At 35.0% G+C, this 17,664-nt stretch overlaps 2 protein-coding genes across 2 annotated transcripts; one reads left to right on the plus strand and one right to left on the minus strand.

Annotated features, from left to right (window-relative positions):
- Nucleotides 1-864: 864 nt before the first annotated feature.
- LOC114190209 lies at nt 865-1,833 on the plus strand. The gene is made up of 3 exons (XM_028079009.1): nt 865-1,068; nt 1,186-1,318; nt 1,442-1,833. Exons 1-3 carry the CDS (start codon nt 865-867, stop codon nt 1,831-1,833), a joined length of 729 nt encoding a protein of 242 aa, XP_027934810.1.
- Nucleotides 1,834-3,949: 2,116 nt separating this feature from the next.
- LOC114194619 (probable zinc metalloprotease EGY1, chloroplastic) lies at nt 3,950-12,548 on the minus strand. Its single transcript, XM_028084965.1, has 10 exons — nt 12,037-12,548; nt 10,957-11,418; nt 10,652-10,792; nt 9,826-9,927; nt 9,373-9,584; nt 8,093-8,143; nt 7,883-7,952; nt 4,706-4,774; nt 4,374-4,424; nt 3,950-4,262 (listed from the first exon to the last, which is right to left on the minus strand). Exons 1-10 carry the CDS (start codon nt 12,385-12,387, stop codon nt 4,104-4,106), a joined length of 1,668 nt encoding a protein of 555 aa, XP_027940766.1. The 5' UTR covers nt 12,388-12,548; the 3' UTR covers nt 3,950-4,103.
- Nucleotides 12,549-17,664: the final 5,116 nt, after the last annotated feature.

The raw sequence follows: 17,664 nt of genomic DNA on the forward strand, positions 1-17,664 counted from the left end.
GCATGGGAAATGAAGCTTGACCAAATCTTCAACTCTTACGATTATGAGGATGATGATAAGGTACTTATGGCTTCCTTGGAGTTTGAAGGCTATGCTATGAATTGGTGGAATCAAATCACCGTGGACATAGCTAGAAGAAGGCGGTTGCCAATTTCTACATGGGAGCAATTAAAGGTAGCTATGAAGGAAAGATTTGTGCCTCCTTATTATAAAAACAAATCTTCAACAAATTTTAACGACTTACACAGGGAAATAAGAGTGTTGAAGAGTATGTTCAAGAGATGGAGGTCACCTTGATGAAAGCTGAAGTGGAAGAAACACATATGGCTACAATGGCTAGATTCTTGAATGGATTAAATAGGGAGATTCAAGATGTGGTGGAAATGCACCATTATGAGACCTTGGAGGATCTTATTCACCAAGCCACCAGAGTGGAACAACAGCTCAAGAGACGAAGCGCCTATAGGAAGTCATCTACCTCATGGAGAGATACGGAGAAATATAAGAAAGAGGAAGTTACTTCTACCATTCCTAAATCTAAGGAGAAGGAGTCCTCAAATGGTAAAGTAACTTCTCAAGCTAGTAATAATGATTCTTCACGTTCTAGTGCAATAAAATGTTTTAAATGTTTGGGTAGAGGACATATCGCAGCTGAATGTCCCAACAGAAGAACTATGATGTTGTTGGCGAATGGTGAGTACATTAGTGAGCATTCTGCGGGTGAATCATCTAGTAGTGATGAGGAGGAAAAGGTGTGAAGTCCCCCCTGCGGAGGGAGATCTCTTGATGGTTAGGCGGTTGTTGGGTAGTATGAATAAAGAAGAAGATGAGACCCAAAGAAGAAATATTTTCCATTCTAAATGTATGGTTAAAGGAAAGGTGTGTTCACTCATCATTGATGGAGGAAGTTGTACAAATGTATCTAGTAAACGGCTAGTGGAAAAGTTTGGTTTGGTGACATCTATGCACCCTAGTCCTTATACTTTGCAATGGTTGAGTGAGGATGGAGAATTGGTGGTAGAGAAGCAGGTGAACATTGCTTTCTCTATCGGTAAATATGTCGATGAGGTAGTATGTGATGTGGTACCTATGGAGGCGAGTCACTTATTGTTGGGGAGGCCTTGGCAATATGATAGAAAGGTAACCCATGATGGTCTAACCAATAAGTATTCTTTTCTGTTTAAGGGGCAGAAGGTGTCCCGAACACCTTTATCTCCTAGAGAAGTTTGTGAGGATCAAATTAAGATGAGAGTGAGAAGAGAGCAAGAGAGAAAAGGAGGAAGAGAGAAAATTCCAGAAAAAGACAAGAAAAAGGAAGGTAAAAAAATAAGGAGTGATAAAAGCCTTTTATTGAGAGAAAAAGAAATAAACAGAGTGTTGGTTAAGAAACAACCCTTATATTTGCTTATGCCTAACAATATTTGTCTCTCTTTTGTGCAAGCTTATTTGTCTTTTAGTATGACACAACTTCTCAAAAAGTATGATGATGTCTTTCCTAAAGACATCCCTCATGGTTTACCTCCTAAAAGGAGTACTGAGTATAATATGGATCTCATTCAGGGTGCATCCCTTCCTAATAGGCTAACCTATAGGAGTAACACAGAAGAAACTAAAGAGATACAGAAGCATGAGGCGCAACTTATGGACAAAGGATCGATTCAGGAAAGTTTGAGTCCCTGTGCTATTCTAGTCATTCCGGTACCTATGAAAGATAGATTGGGGTCGATGTGCAATACCTGCAGGGCCATCAAATATATCATTATAAGTTGCGTATTTGACCCGGGAGGACCTTTCAAAATTCGGGTCGAATTCTTTCCAAACAGGGGAGAATGATAAACAATCTTCAAGTGAGACGAATTTGAGGACAAATTCTCTTTAAGAAAGAGAGTACGATAGAAGTCTATTTCCTAAACTTCAAGTGGTACGAATTTGAGGACAAATTCTCTTCAAGAAGGAGGGAATGATAGAGGACTATCCCAAGATTCCATACAAGAAGAACTTGAAGATGAACTTTTGGGTTTTCTTTTAGAAATTAGTTATGTTTTATGTTTTTGGGTTTTGAGCTTTCTTTTATAATTAGTTTATGCTTTTATGTTTTGGGCTTGGGCCTTCTTATAGGGTTTGCAGGTTTGCTTAAACTTATGTGCCTATAAATAAAGGTACTAAAAACTGATGTAGACACTTTTAGTCATATATTGAATTTGATTTTCATTAAAGAGAGGGTTCTCTTTGTTCTTGGCTTAGGCCTATGGTTCTTATCAAAGATTAACATCTTTGTGGCGAATCTTCACTTGACTTATCAATCTGCTAGATTGTGGCGTCCTCCATCTCTGTCTTATTCCGTGTTCTTCTCTGATTTATTCGTGTCATGCCTCTTGAGGATTCAAATTCAGAAACGATCATACTCTTTCCTGGATAGGATCGTATCATGAATCTTGGACGGGTACCGGGCTCACTTTGGGGCCCACAACTTTTGGAGTTTAGTAGTTTAAGTTTCTCCTTAATGAGATTTCGTATCTTGTTTTAGGCCACGTGGAACCTCTTTCTTTTGCTATGAATATGTTTGGGATAATGTGTACTTCATATCTCAAATCTTCGTACTCTCTGAATATTTATGTATGAGGTATTTAATTAAATTTGATTTATCTATTTAATTGAGACGTTACGGCTGCTATAATTTGAACAAAAATTAAAATACTATTTAAAGTAGGCTTAATATATTTAAGGTTACTAAAAAAATATTGGAATCTTGTCTTATCATATATTGAATTGTTATCCTATGTCATTTTATAATTTTACAATTTTAATATTTTATATTTTATAATTTTATAATTTATGATATTATAATTTTCAAACTTTATAAATTTATAATTTTATTTTTTTAATTTAAAATTGCATAATTAAAAAATTATGATTTTATGATATGAATAATTGAAATATATTTTTGTATTTCATAAAATCATAACTTTATAATTATATAATTTTGAATTAAAATATTAAAATTATAAAAATATAAAATTATAAAATCATAAAATCATAAATTATAAATTAAAAATTACAAGTTGTAAAATAAATTATATATTGTAAATTATTATAAATTAAAAATTATACAAATTATTTTTTATTTAACCAAATATTCTTTCTACAAATTAATTTTAGCTTAATTAATATTCTTTCAACAAAAATTTATTACTTAATAAATATTACTTGCCAAATATCCACATAAATTGATTATATGAAATGTGATGAAAATATCACATCTTGTAGGGATCTCAAAATTTTTTTTATAAAAATTAATAAATTTGAGGAGGTCAATATATATAAAATTTATTAAAATTTAAAAGAAATTTTTTTATTTATATGTTAGTTTTTTATTGTGTAAAGAAAATGGACTAAAAAAAACTCGGCTAGTGATATCACAAAGATGCTCGATAGAAGAAAATATCGTCTTTTGTACACCCTCTCTTACTCTTATTATGATATATAATTAAAATGACGTACACTATTTTATTTTTTATTTTTTTAATACAAGTGAACAAAACTTTAATTAAAGACATTTTATCATAAACAATTAATTATTTTATACATGTCAACCGACCATACTAAGCCAACATATGGTCATGTAAAATATTAAAGTATGATAAGATTTTGAGGAAGGCTACTAGAAGTAGATGGTTTACTATGTTAAGCATTGGAAATGGAAACTAGTCTTACATTGGGAGATGTGTGTGCAAAGTTCTGGATTCGAGGACAGAACAAGCCTCCAAGAATAGAAGAGAAAGAGAGATAATTAACTTTTTTTCATTCCCCTTTTGGCTCCCCATTATCTTAGTTTTCAAGAAAATATTAACATTTCCTTTGCCCCTGTTGCAAAATAAAACGACCTTGTGCAAAATACAATTTCCCCACCAAGTTCATGATAATTTTCTATCTTCTTTTAGAAGAAAAGGATAATAAAATTGGATTTTCACATTTTACTATCAAGATTTCTTTTCTTTTTTTAGTCGATAATTTTTGCCCAACAAACTTGGCTTTGGTAAATATATTACCTATATATTTTCACTACTCTTTTAATTAAAAATGGCCTTAGTGTAGCATAACCATCAAAATGCAGTTACAAGACCTATACCAAGTTCCTCTGCAAGCTCATCTCCAACAGGAACAAGAGTCAAGACAACAAGAAAAATAGCAACTGCTACAAGTGCCTTTCTCCATGTTCCAGCTTCTGTCACATCATTCAAGCACGGTTTCTCCGGTGTCCTCTGAAAAAAATTACAAATAATAAGTAAAAACTCAAATATAATTGCAAAAAACAATTAGCTACAGTTTCATCATTTCCTTTCATATTCAAGACAAGTATTTGGATTGCATACCTGACATAACAAAACATAAAGCCCCCAAGGAAGTGAAAGAGGTCCACCAAGCTGTTGAAAGGAGTAAAAGAAAACAAAAGGTGCAATTTAACTTTCAATAAATATGGAAAAAAATTACTATAATAAATCAAGAAAAATGAGGAACTAAGGACACCAACTGTTTTTACAGCACATATGTCCTATTTCCTTTTGGGGTAGTTAGTAAACTAGAAAATGCACAAAAGGCTGGTAACTATGTGTGCAACCAAATCATGTAATGGTTGAACTTTTAACAATTTTACTGAACAACCATACGTTTGATTTGTTTAATCTAAAAGAAAGATCAGACTTACAACTCCTAGTCCAAGCAATGTATAAGTGGTTAAACCAAAGCCAACTAGCGCATTTTTTCCAAAAGCACCCTGCAAAAACATGTAGCAGAATTAGCATATGCTTTTTACGACACTAAGAACCTAAATTATAATGCTCACCCCATCAATTAGATAGTTCAGAAAAACTAGAAAAAATATATTTTTCACGTCCAAGAAATAATACGATACCTACTCATGAATTAGGATACTCATTCACATCTTCCAATAAAAGAATTATGTATATTTCCATGTCCTAGGTTGTAAATTTTATCCCTATCCTCAATATAATATATCAACTTTCAACATCAGATCACTATCATAAGTAATCAATATATTTGAAATATGAATTAAAGCTGGTTTGAATTTTGAAGTTACGTGACCCCTGGGAGGATACATAGGAGGCAAACGAAAAAGTACAAATTCATATAATCAATAAAATTTATACATGTCCATGTCAGGTTTTAAAGTTTATACCCAAAGGTTAATACATTATCAACATTTTAGCATCAGATCAGAGCATTATCATACGCCATTAAAAATACGTATAAATATGAATTTTGAATTTACACGACCCCTGAGAACAGAGAAGGTAAACCGTCATCAATCATCATTAATAACCAAGGAGCCATGAATCTTACATAGAGTTCAATTCTCCAAAATTTACCTTGCACCAAACTATGATAATAATGTTATAAAAGGGTCCCTCTGATCCTTGCAAAAAGTATTTGACTAATTATTATGTCATTCTAGTTCCTCACTTCAAATCATTCCTGTTACAGGTATGTCCCCACTTTACTAATTACAATAAAAAATGGGGAAAGTCATGTCATAACAGTGTCATCCCTTTTAATTCTCAGCATTTTTCCCTAGAAAGATCCCTTCTTTCCGACAAATTCCCCACTGTTAGCCCAGAAATGGTTACTTACAAAAAATTAGCTCACCCCAACCCTTAGTACCAAAATGGCCAACACAAGTTGTGGTTATCGTCATGATGTATATAACTAAAATATTCACTGCATTCCAACCTGTTCCTAAAAGGTCATGACATCAAGAGGCACCGAGAATATGTTGAAGCCTAACTTTGGTTTTTCCTGCCAGTGGCAGAAAAAATGGTCCGTCCCCTTATTTTCTGACTCCTCATTTCACTTCCCATTCAAGTCATTCAACGAGCTTCTTCTCCTTAATTCCATCCACCCAACTTAGCAAACTAAGTTTTGAGTCTTTTAACCCATTGACTGCATTGATGACAGTCAGAAAGTAACAAATTGATAATTGATATTAGAATTAGGATCTGTAATGATATAAAAAAAAATAAAACACACGGCAAAATGTCCCAAGTAATCTAGCAAAAAAGGTTGTTAGCTAACTAATTGTGTGATAGTGTGTTTGGTCATATTTCTATTAATTGCTAACAAGAAAGGACGATGAAATGAGCTTTAAGCTGGCATCTACTACAAAATTTCAGAATGCTCTCAAAGCATTACCCTCAATTGAAGCTTAAGAGTGTGTTTGGATAGATAATTTTAATGAAGCAATTCATTTTTTTGAAGAATTTAGATTTCTTTGTAATGAAATGCTTTGTTTGGATAGAGAAATTAAAAAGCATTTCAAATGCAAGCATTTTTTGAAGGATTTCAATGAGCTAAATTAGTAGAAATTCAAATACCCTCAAAATAGGTGGAATTTGAAATTCTTCTCACTCAACCTCACATTCTAGATGATCCGAACGGGCCCGACGACCCGGACAGGCCCGACGACCCGAACGTGTCCGACGACCCGAACGTGCCCGACGACCCGGACGGGTCTGACAACCCAAACGTTCCCGACGAATCGGACGGGCCCGACGACCCAAACGGACCCGATGACCCAGACAGGTCTGACGACCTAAACGGGCCCAATGACCCAGACAGGTCTGACGACCCAAACGGGCCCGACAATCCAGACGAGCCTGATGACCCAGACGGGCCTGACGACCTGGACGGGCCAGACAACCCAGACGAGCCCGACAACCTGGACGGGCCTGACGACCCCAACGAGCCCGACGACCTGGACGAGCTCGACGACCCCAACGAGCCCGACGACCCGGACGAGCTCTTCCAAATCATTGGGCCCGACGACTCGGACATGCCCGATGACCCAGAAGTGTAGGACGATGCGGACATGCCTGAAAAAAAGACGAGCCCGACGACCGGAACGGGCCCGACGACCCAGACGGGCCCGATGACTCTGACAAGAACGATGACCCGGACGAGCCCGATGACATGGACGGTCCCGACGATCCAGATGAGCCCGACAACTCGTACGGGCCAGGTTATCCAGACGAGGCCGACAGTTTGAACGGGGCTATACGAGTTGTCGGGCTCGTTCGTGTCTCGGGCCCGCCTAGGTCATCGGGCCTGTCCGGGTCGTCGGATGTGTCCAAGTCGTCGGGCCCATCTGAGTCGTCGGGTTGTCCGGGTCCTCGGGCCCATCTGAGTCGTTGTACTAGTCTGGGTCTTCGAGCTGGTCTGGTTGTACGGGCCTGTCCGGGTCGTTGAACCCGTCCAGGTATTCGGAATCGTCCAGGTATTCGACCCGTCCGGATTATCGGGCTCGTCCAGGTCGTCAGGCCCGTCCAGGTCGTCGAACCCGTCTGGAGCATTAGGCCAATGACCTGGACAGGTTGGACCGGGCCATATTGATGAACTTGACGACACAATCGTGATGTTTCCAAATTTATTATGAACTCAAAACATAATTAAGCGTAAAATAAATATTGTTAAAATTAAATTTTATCTCACAATAAATTCAAATTTTTTTTCCAAACAAGAAATTGAAATGTAAGGTATTTTAGTTTCCTTATCCAAACAAGTTATTTAAAAAATGAATGGAATTTAATTACAAGCAATTCAAATACAAAGCATTTCAATTTCTAAGCATTGTTGAAATGCTCCATCCAAACACAAGGTAAGGCCCTACACGACCATTGCATTTATGTTGCTTTACCTATTATCCTAATTGGATTTGATGATGTGGAGAATATTTTTCATTTTAGTTCAAAACTGAAAATAATCAGACAATATATTCCCTGACTCAAATATTGCCCCAAATTACTTTAAGAATTTACAGAGTAAGCAATGTATTTTTCACCAGCTAAAGCTTGAAAGGTGAACAAGATACCTGTATTGCTCTTCCACCATCAAGGCAACCCACTGGAAGCATGTTAAAAGCTTGTATGGTTAAGCCACACCTGAAAAATCATAATAAATAAATAAGCAAGTGTGTTACGGAAAATTAATACTTAAGAGTATGTCTGGAAGCACAAATTTCTCAAATAAATTTCATTGATCAATGAAAGTAAATTAGATTACAGGAGGAAAAGTTGAATACCAGCCAGCAATCACAAGAGGATGAATCGGAACTGTTGCAGCATGCATCGCTCTGCACGTTCACATTAACAAATAGCAATGTATGACGTTAACTGAGGCCAGAATGAAAAATTACCTATATAAGCATCAATTGCAATCTAGATATAAGATAATGCTTGGCCCAAGTTATGTTGGATTCTCTCTTTAAAAGGAAAAGCTGGGCCAATTTTTCTAAGAAAAAGTAGCTTCTTTAAATATAGAAAAGGTTGAAAAACAATAAAAAAGCTCTTTAAAAAGCTAGTTTTAGAAGATTTTGACTTTTACTTCTCCTTTTCCTTCATTGGGCCTATTTGGTTAAAACTCAAGATCCAAGAAGACATACCGAACAAATTTGAGCTTTACCTTGTTTTTTGATAGGAAATTAAAATACATTAAATTTAAATTGCTTTCAATTTAAATTATTCCATTTTTAAATGCTTTGTTTAGATAAAACATTACTGGAAATTTAGTGTTTAACCCTAACTTACATCGGCCAAAAGGAATCCTCGATCAACTTCAATTTAGAAGAAACCTCGTCCCACATCAATAAAACAGTGTTTAGTCAACAGCACCCTATCAAGACGGATTTGACAACATCTTGATTAAGGCAGAATGAATGTTGTCTTGACTGACACAAAAACTAACAATGCCCCAATCAAGACCAAGTTAACTATGTCTCGACCAAGGTCGAGCTTGCAATGCTACGACCGAGGTTGTGTCTACAAGGTTGAGGCCAAGTCAAAGAGAGAGCATGAAGAGAAGAGACATAGATGTGAGTGAATATGAAGAATTTTAAATTCTTACTTTTTAGGTTAAATTTAAATTCTCCAATTTTATGTAATCAAATTAGTCATAAATTTCTAGAATTTCAATCCAAACAGCATATTTTATCAGAAAGCTTTCAAATTCTCTAAATTAAACACTCTCTAAAAATTCTCCACAAACACACTATTAAAGTTTAAAGTAACTCATTAAATTACCAAACAATTTTATCTTTAAATTTAAAGTACTTATTCAACTTTAACCTTAAACAGCTTTTAAGCTCTAAAAAAGCAGGCCAAACACAACTTAAAACCATGGGTTGCAATCAAGCCATACACTTAGAAACAACTTATTTTGGAAAATGCCCGACGTGTAATTATCCATTTTATCCATCCCAATAGTGTATATTAACTAAATTGATGACAAAAAATCACAAAGCATTGGACCTGTGTTTAGATAATTATATTCTTAATCCATTAAAAAACATGGAAGGGGACATACGCATAACCAAGCGTTGCTCTACTGATCAATCCAAGAAGCAAAGAACCTTGAAACAACAAGCTAGGAACTTGCACTAAATCTCCTGTTGTATCCGGATTGGATGAGAGAAGAAGGCCAACAGCAAACATTGAAAACGATAATACAGCACCAGCAAAGGGACCCGCAAGTGATACATCTACTTTTGTACTTCTATCAGGAAGGATGGATTTAAACTACAATGGAGTGTAAACAACCATGGATCAGCATTTAAGTGCATATTAAAACTTAAGAAATGAACTTCAGTCTAACTAAAATGTTATATAGCATGTCATAAAGTTGCAACAGAATAGACAGTTAAAAGATGCTACAGATGACTATTTGGATGGTCAATAGATGCTTGATATTGTAAAAGTTCAGCCAGTGGTCGCAAATTCAATGCAAAAGTGACGTGTAAGAAAAATTAGATGGTCTCACCTGAGTAATAGCACCAAAGCTGCCAAGTGTGATATTTGGAATGAAGAAGGGAATGCTTAATTTTACTTGTTTAGGAAATGCTGCTAGAAAGTGTCCAACCTCCTGCACATAGCCATATCTATCAGGAATACAGAGAACCAAAAAGCAATAACGGTAATTTAAGCAATTTAGTAACAATATGTAGAAACAAAATTAAACAAATAAGATAGGAAGTAAGGGTTGGGCCATTAGACATAAGAAATAAATACGATAGAAAGTGACCTTCATAGCGCACATGGAAGGTATTCCTATTTATACAATATTTGGCAATAAAAATTATATGTAATAAAGTGGATTATCTGAGTCCGCAAACTAACTCAAACTTCTGACTGCTGTCATACATTGCCAATAGTGAGCAAAACAACATATTGGCAGCAATACTAGATTAGTTGATAGATTCATATGACAGATTGCAAAACAGTATTGTGGAAATTATAGAGTTAGGTATAGGAGGAGAGAAGGAGAGCCTAAGAACTATAGGATATGATTTCTTTATAATTCATTATTATAAGCACCACCTTCATCACAGCACTTTGGTCACTTGCATCAAAATAAAGTTTACTTGTTGAAAACAATAGTCTAAAAAGTACTAAGTTTATTTAGATCATTCAGATCCCTCATTTCTATAATAGAAACTAAGTCTAATAAAAGCAAACAAACCAATCCCAGACCATAATCTGAATAAAACACATACCAATTTGTTGTAATACAGAAAGATAAATGAAGAAATTTCAATTTTCTTGAAATTATATTAAAAAAGGCCAAAACAAAAATATGAAATGCTTACATGAAACAGAAGAACCCCCAAGACACCATATGCTAAAGGTAAAGCTGAGTCAACAAATGGAAATAGCAGCTCCATATCTGGAGCTTCAACAACATCAGGATCTGTAAAATATTTCACAATTTCTGGGGGAAGTCTATTGATCTGCTTAACCAAAAAGCATGGCATCAACAAAATATCGAGAAATGACAGAGATGGCAAGACATCAATGAAACTAATGACATCTTGAGAGAAAGGCTATTGAAACATGTTCACAAAGATTTATCAATCATAACCTGATGTTCAAATATTATCAATAACTAGCCTACCTGAGATGCAATACCTAGCTCCACTGAGGAACCAATAGTTAGGAGAAACAACAACAATGCAATGACATATTGCCAAAGAGTCGTCGGTCCTGGATCAGAAACTTCCTTCCTCAACAAGCCAAAGCTAACACGCGGCCCACCACGCGGATCAGGACTCTCTGAATTGGGTTCCTCCACCATAAAAAGGTTGTATTTATCCCCTGTGACCTCAACTAGCAGATTCTGGAGTTTCGCAAAAACATCTTCTCTATTGCCCCTTAAATTCCCAAGGAAAAGAATGCCTTCTCCCAAGTCTCCGAAAGGTTCCTCTTTTGTCACCCAAAAAGTTGAATAACCAAAAAGCTTATCCTTAATCAGCTTTACATCAGCAGGATCAACCTTCTCAGGCCCAAGGAGCTCAATAAGTTTGAAAGAATCAACTTGAAAAGTGTTGTAAGTTGGTCCAAGTGACGACAAAGATGACTAAACAAGTAAATGATGCAAACACGAGAATTAGCAGTCACAAAGATAATTCACATGCACATAATGCAACAGAATATATGTTACTGAATAAATAATTTAGCACTAAAACTTCCCCATCAACAGGATATATGTTCTCCAATCAGAATTTATTGGAGTTTTACCTTAATAATCTATGTTAACCTTTAACACAAGCCTTTATTACATGGATTACAAAAGTAAAACTCTATGTTAACCTTTAACCCAAACCTTTATTGCATGGATTACAAAAGTAAAACTCCAATTTTGATTGGAGAAGAACACCACAAACACCTAAGGAACTACATCTCTGAGTTTTGTCCTCCAATAACTCCCCTCAGATCTTCAAGGAAGGACTACTGTTAAGTCTAATTTGAGAACTAAAGTGCCTACTTCTTACTACAAAATTTCTCTCCGGGTTTTATCTACATATACATTAGCAAATATCAATCTTTAAACAAACTTAAGGTTTTACACAACACGATTCGACATTAAACTAAATAACTTAAATTGAAGCTACCTAAACACAACATCTTAACAGCTAACTTCAACTAATCTTAGCAACGAATTCATAAATCAAATTATTTGCAAATGAAGGCGCACCCTATGAGAAGTAGAAGGAGGCGTTGATTTCTCCGAACTGAATCCTCTTTCTTCTTCAGGCATCGTCGTTGTAACGTTGGATTTGGATTCATCGCCACCACTTTCCTCCGCAGCACCAACGTTGTCCTTGTCACTATCGCTGTCATTAGTACCAAAACACATACGAATGCCCAAATTGGCATGCTTCAACTTGCCCCATTTGGGTACTCGCGCGCGTGAGAAGAAGCAAGAGGTGCCCCTCAGGCGCGTGAGTTTGTGGCACTGAATCCTCTCCCTGAAGGCACGGCGAACCGGGTTGGAGCGGAACTCCGAGTTCAGAGGCATGAAACTGCAACTCGTTAGAGTCCCCATTTCGGAAAGGAATAACGAAACGACGGCGTTTGAAGGAAGAAGCGTTTCAGAATAGCATGGAAAGTGCGACACGCATGAGTGAGCGAGGCTTCCGATGAACACTGTAGTGTTGTTCAAAGATTTTGATTTGGATGTGGTTGCGGGTTGCTGCAGCCTTTGAATAAAAATAATATTATTAATATAAATATCTTAAAAAAAAATAAGCAAATATATTTTCACTTTTTTTTTCTTTTTTTTCTTAATGAAAATATCTTCCTTTCTCTTTCTTCTTTGAACACACCCATCCATAAACCAAATCTTGTTTTCCATTACCAATTGCTTCTAAGTACAAAGATATTATACTACAATGTCATGTTGGCTAATCAAGTTTTGAAATCTAAAGTCAGGCCACTAAACGTCGTTGAGCCCTTCAACATTAAGCCCATGTTTTCAATATTTTAGGGTGTCTTTAGATTCGGTTAGAAAAGTTAACTTCGTCGAAATAAAACTGAAAAATTCATTCAACGTAATAATTTTTATGATTTTGCTTTGAAAACAACCCACATTTGGAGCTCAATGAATATAACAAAAATTTGTCAAACATCATTTATAACTTTTAATGTAAAGTAAACTTGGGTTTGAGCTCCCAAACTAAAAATCAAACACACACTTACATGTGTCATAGACGCATGAAAATTGTTTGCTTTCACGTCACATGTAGAAATTGCAAAATTCATTGTAAAAAAAAATCAAATGTTTTTATCCTTCGATTATAATAGAAACTTGGAATTGGTTCTTGTTCAAAACTTTGTCTTTGTATGGTCTCCTAACATTGTAAATAATTGGATATAGTCTCTCTCACTCAATAGTGTTAAGACACTCCAATGTGACTTTTGCATTGTTTACATATCATTGTCAGAGGCTTCCTTTCCTATTTGAATCCCTTATCTTCTTCCTTTTACGTGGGGCTCCTTTCTCCCTCCATGGTCATTGAAGTTTCTCCCTGCATGATTGGACAATCATGCTCATCAAATTTTTATATAAGAGTCCTCATTCGGTAATCCCATAGTTGGATCACGTAACTATGAAGACTCGTAAGGATCCAGGGTCTCTTGCTGTGGAAACAGAGTCCTTCACTCTATTACTTTTGGTCTTAAACTTAGTAAGCATCTTCCCTTAATGACAAGCACAATCCAATCAATTTGATAAAAACTCCAATTTCCAATGTGTCAATAAGAACCCAAAACCCCAATCCCCATTCTAAAACACGAAAAATGTTTTTGTCGCCTCAAATGTAACCAACCTTAAACACTAGTTGTTGATATTTTTTATTAATTCACTATATTGTAAATTATAAAATATAGATTGATTTGTTGCATTATATAGTTTTCCGGATGAATTATAGAGATTATCTTAATTATAGATATTGAATCATTGTTTTCAAAGATATATCTTTGCTATTTGTTATTTATTTATATATATATATATATATATATATATATATATATATATGTGTGTGTGTGTGTGTATGTATGTATGTAGTCTTTGTAATCATATATACAAGCTTAAAACCATTTTCCATTAGAGCCCCTTTCTTTAAGTTTGACCCACCACGTTCTTACTATTTTTAAAACCATTTTGTGAAGTGTGAACCTATAAGATGTTTGATGAACTATATGCATCCAAATCGTCTAGGTCTACATCAATTCATATCATCATTCAATCTAAGAGTGCTTTCAATTATGGATTCATTCTTGGTGAAATAAATTATGACATATGGTCACAAAAAATGGAAACGCATATTGCAAAGAGGGAAAAACTCTCATATATTTGTGGAAAAGATAAGTAACCTATAGAAAAAGATCATGGTTATGATAAATGGTATGTGGAGAATTAAAAGGTGAATAGGTGGTTGTTGTTATCCATGAGGCAAACAATTATGAAGCGTTATTTACGCTTAGCCACTACGCATGAAATCCAGAGTGCATTATCTAAGGCATTTTACGATAGAAATGATGAGTTATAAATCTTTACTTTAAATCAAAAGGCCTTCACCGCCAAACAAAGTGGTAGGTCACTATGGAGAATTGATATAAATTTTCTAAGAATTAGATCATTGTGATAAGGTAGTCATGAAAGATCTTGAAGATGTTACAACTTATATAAAATTTGTTGGACGACTAAGGGTGCATATATTTCTTATTGGACTAGATGGTGAGTTTGAACAAATCTGTGGATAGATTTTATGCAAAGAACCTGATGGCACACCCTTAGCTAAGGATCTAATCATAAGAAGCATGGCTAAGCAAATTCAAGAAGAGTTAGCAACATCTAGTCAAGGTGAAGCTAAACTCATTTTCACTTGGGCCATCATTGAGCATTTTTAGACCTTGTATTAAGGGTTATGTAGTGTAGGTTTTCCTTTAAAGGCCTTGTATTAAGGGCCCTGTAGTGTAGGGTTTTAAAAACAATCTTGCTTAAGTAGGGAACATCATATGCACCTAGCTTAAGCAACTCTTTGATGTTTACTTATGTTAATCAAGCTAGCTTAGGAAAAGCATCCCACATGTACCACATGGCAAGCTATTTAATGGAGAGTTCTCTTATAAAGGTAGTGGCCATGTGTCATTGTCCTATTGAAGAAGCTTTTCATAAAGTAGCTTTCCACATGACAACACATGAGTGGTTTGTTTTGTGAGAGTGAGGATTGTCACATGTCAAACTCTCCTCCACCAAGATAGCATTTTTAGGGTTTTGGTGCATGTTAGCATTTTAGGGTTTGAACCATTTTGGAAACACCTTACTCTATAAATAGAGGTGTCCCCCCATGTATTTGGCACTTTGAGAATGATAATGTTATGCTGCCAAAATTATTTTTGAGCCATACTTCTTAGTCACTTGCTAGAGCATCCCAAGAGGTCCCTCTAACATCCATTTCTCTAGAGTTGGCCTAACCTCTCTTAGAGCTTCACAAACAATCTTCATCCCACCATTAAATCACCAAAATCGAGATCCATTTTATCTCAACACCAAGCTTCCGCGAATCCACATCCACCATAGTCACCATTTCAAGCTTTGGCCCAATCTAGCTTGAGGAGGAGTCTATCAGAACCTATCCCAGGTTCGAAGAATTCTTATGCATTAATTCATCGAGAGACAATAAGTCGAGTAAATTTGAAAGGTGAATTTGAAAGCCTTGATAACACAACAATGATAGTTCGAAATCGAAATTGGCAAGGTCAAATAAAAGGAAATCACCCTAAAGCCAACTCAAATACAAATAAGTCTAAGTTTAAATTCACTTACTGCAATCAACAAGGACACATTAAAAGTTGTTGTATTGAACTTAACGGATACCCATAACAGTGGGATCATAGTCGAGATCAATGAAGAAAAAATTTCACGGCAGCAGCAACCAAGGCAAAGATCATTGATAATAGTGCATGGATAATTAATTTAGGTATTACTGATCATATGACTTTTGATTGTAGACAAGTTTCATTCATGAATCCTTCTTAGAAGAATTAATTTCCCCTACTAATTGTAACAAAACCTTTGTTATTGGAAAATGACCCTTGACTCTTACTAATAATTTAAGGTTTAATTACTCGAATGGTACCCACTTTGGTAAGGGTGTGTCAATTTGTTCCCTGCTTTAAAAAGTGTCAATTGCATCAAAACGTTTGAAAAAGTATCTCAATTAGGTCTCTTTCAAACAAAAATGAATAACATCGTTAATGACATGCCACATGTCAAATTGTGTTTTTTTTTTTTTTTTTTTTTTGCAAAAAAAATTATTACCATGTGTCACGTCCTTGTATGTGACATTTGACATTGTCACTGCCATGTGGTAGGGCTATGTTATGTGTCATTGTCAAATGTCATTATTTTGATTTCAATTTAGTCCACATATATGTCTTATTGATTCAATTTAGTTCATACTTATGTGTGATTCAATTTTGTCAAAATTTGTTTTAATATTTAAAATAATTTTTAATTCATTTTCTATAAGATTAAAACTGATTAAATGTAAATATTTTTACAAAATTAAGTATTAATTCGACCTAATTGAGTTGATTCGATCTCGACTGAACGTCGAGCCAATTCATCTTGGACCAAAGGTCAAGTTGATTTGATTCAGACCCAAGGTAGAGTCATAGACAAGCTGACCTGAGCTGAGGGTCAAGACGAGTTGTCCCGACACCAGGGTCAAGAATTCTTGGTAAAAGGTTGAGACGAGTTGACACCAACTAAATGTCAAGTCGATTTGGCTTTGGCCAAAGGTCGAGTTGAGTCGACCTGAGATGGTCGAGTTGAGTTGGCCGGTCTAACTTGAAGGTCAAGATGAATCAGGTTAAAGGTCCAAACGAGTTAGTCTAAGCCGAAAGTAAATTCGAGTCAACCTTGGACAAATATTGAGATGAATTAGTTTATGTTGATTTGGCTCAAACCTCATTTAGCGTAAATTGAAAATTCTTTTGTAATTATAAAATTAAAAAAATCTCGAAGAACTTTGACAAAAAAAATAACATGAATCAAGATCAACCATAAAAGATAATCAATATTGATATATATTAATTTTAACAATGATTTGACATTTAAATAATTATTTAAAATTTGGTATATTTAAAATACTTTATCCAATAACAAAATTAATATTCATTATATTTGAATTGCCTTATTCAAATAATGCATTTGAAATATGAAAAAAATAATTAGAAATAAGATCAATTCAAACTTAATATATTTGAATATCTTACAAATGGTAAAATTATATATCGAAACACAAAGATAAGATATATTAATTAGAAAAGTATTTTAAAAATTACATCAACTCACACACTATTAGAACCTACGAAATGGTAGTTTAAAATGGATAAGTGTTTAAAAATAATGAAATTCGATTAATTTGTTATTAAATTTCTTAAGTATAAATAGAAAATCTAAAAACGGGTTTCATTAGTTATAAACACTTAATATTTCTAGAAATCGTTCCTTCAATACTCTCTGTCTTTCCTCTAAAAATCTCACGTTTGTGTTCCTCTATTTGACGATCATAGACAACTAGGGATCCCTGAGGCGAGCTCTCTGTTTCTGCCCGATCAATTTCTCAAGCAGAGTAAATTGATTTTTGGCTCTTTTCTCTGATTTAGTTTAGATTTTTATGTATGTAGAGAATTTCAAACTGCATGTGTTCTTTGAGCTTCCTTCATGTTTTTCCATTGATAAATGGTTTTAATGATGTGCTTTGATAATGTTCTTGTTGTTTCTAGGTTGAGTTGAGGACTCTGTTAGGTT

Source organism: Vigna unguiculata, chromosome 1 (assembly GCF_004118075.2).
Source record: "Vigna unguiculata cultivar IT97K-499-35 chromosome 1, ASM411807v1, whole genome shotgun sequence".
Lineage (NCBI taxonomy): Eukaryota > Viridiplantae > Streptophyta > Magnoliopsida > Fabales > Fabaceae > Vigna > Vigna unguiculata.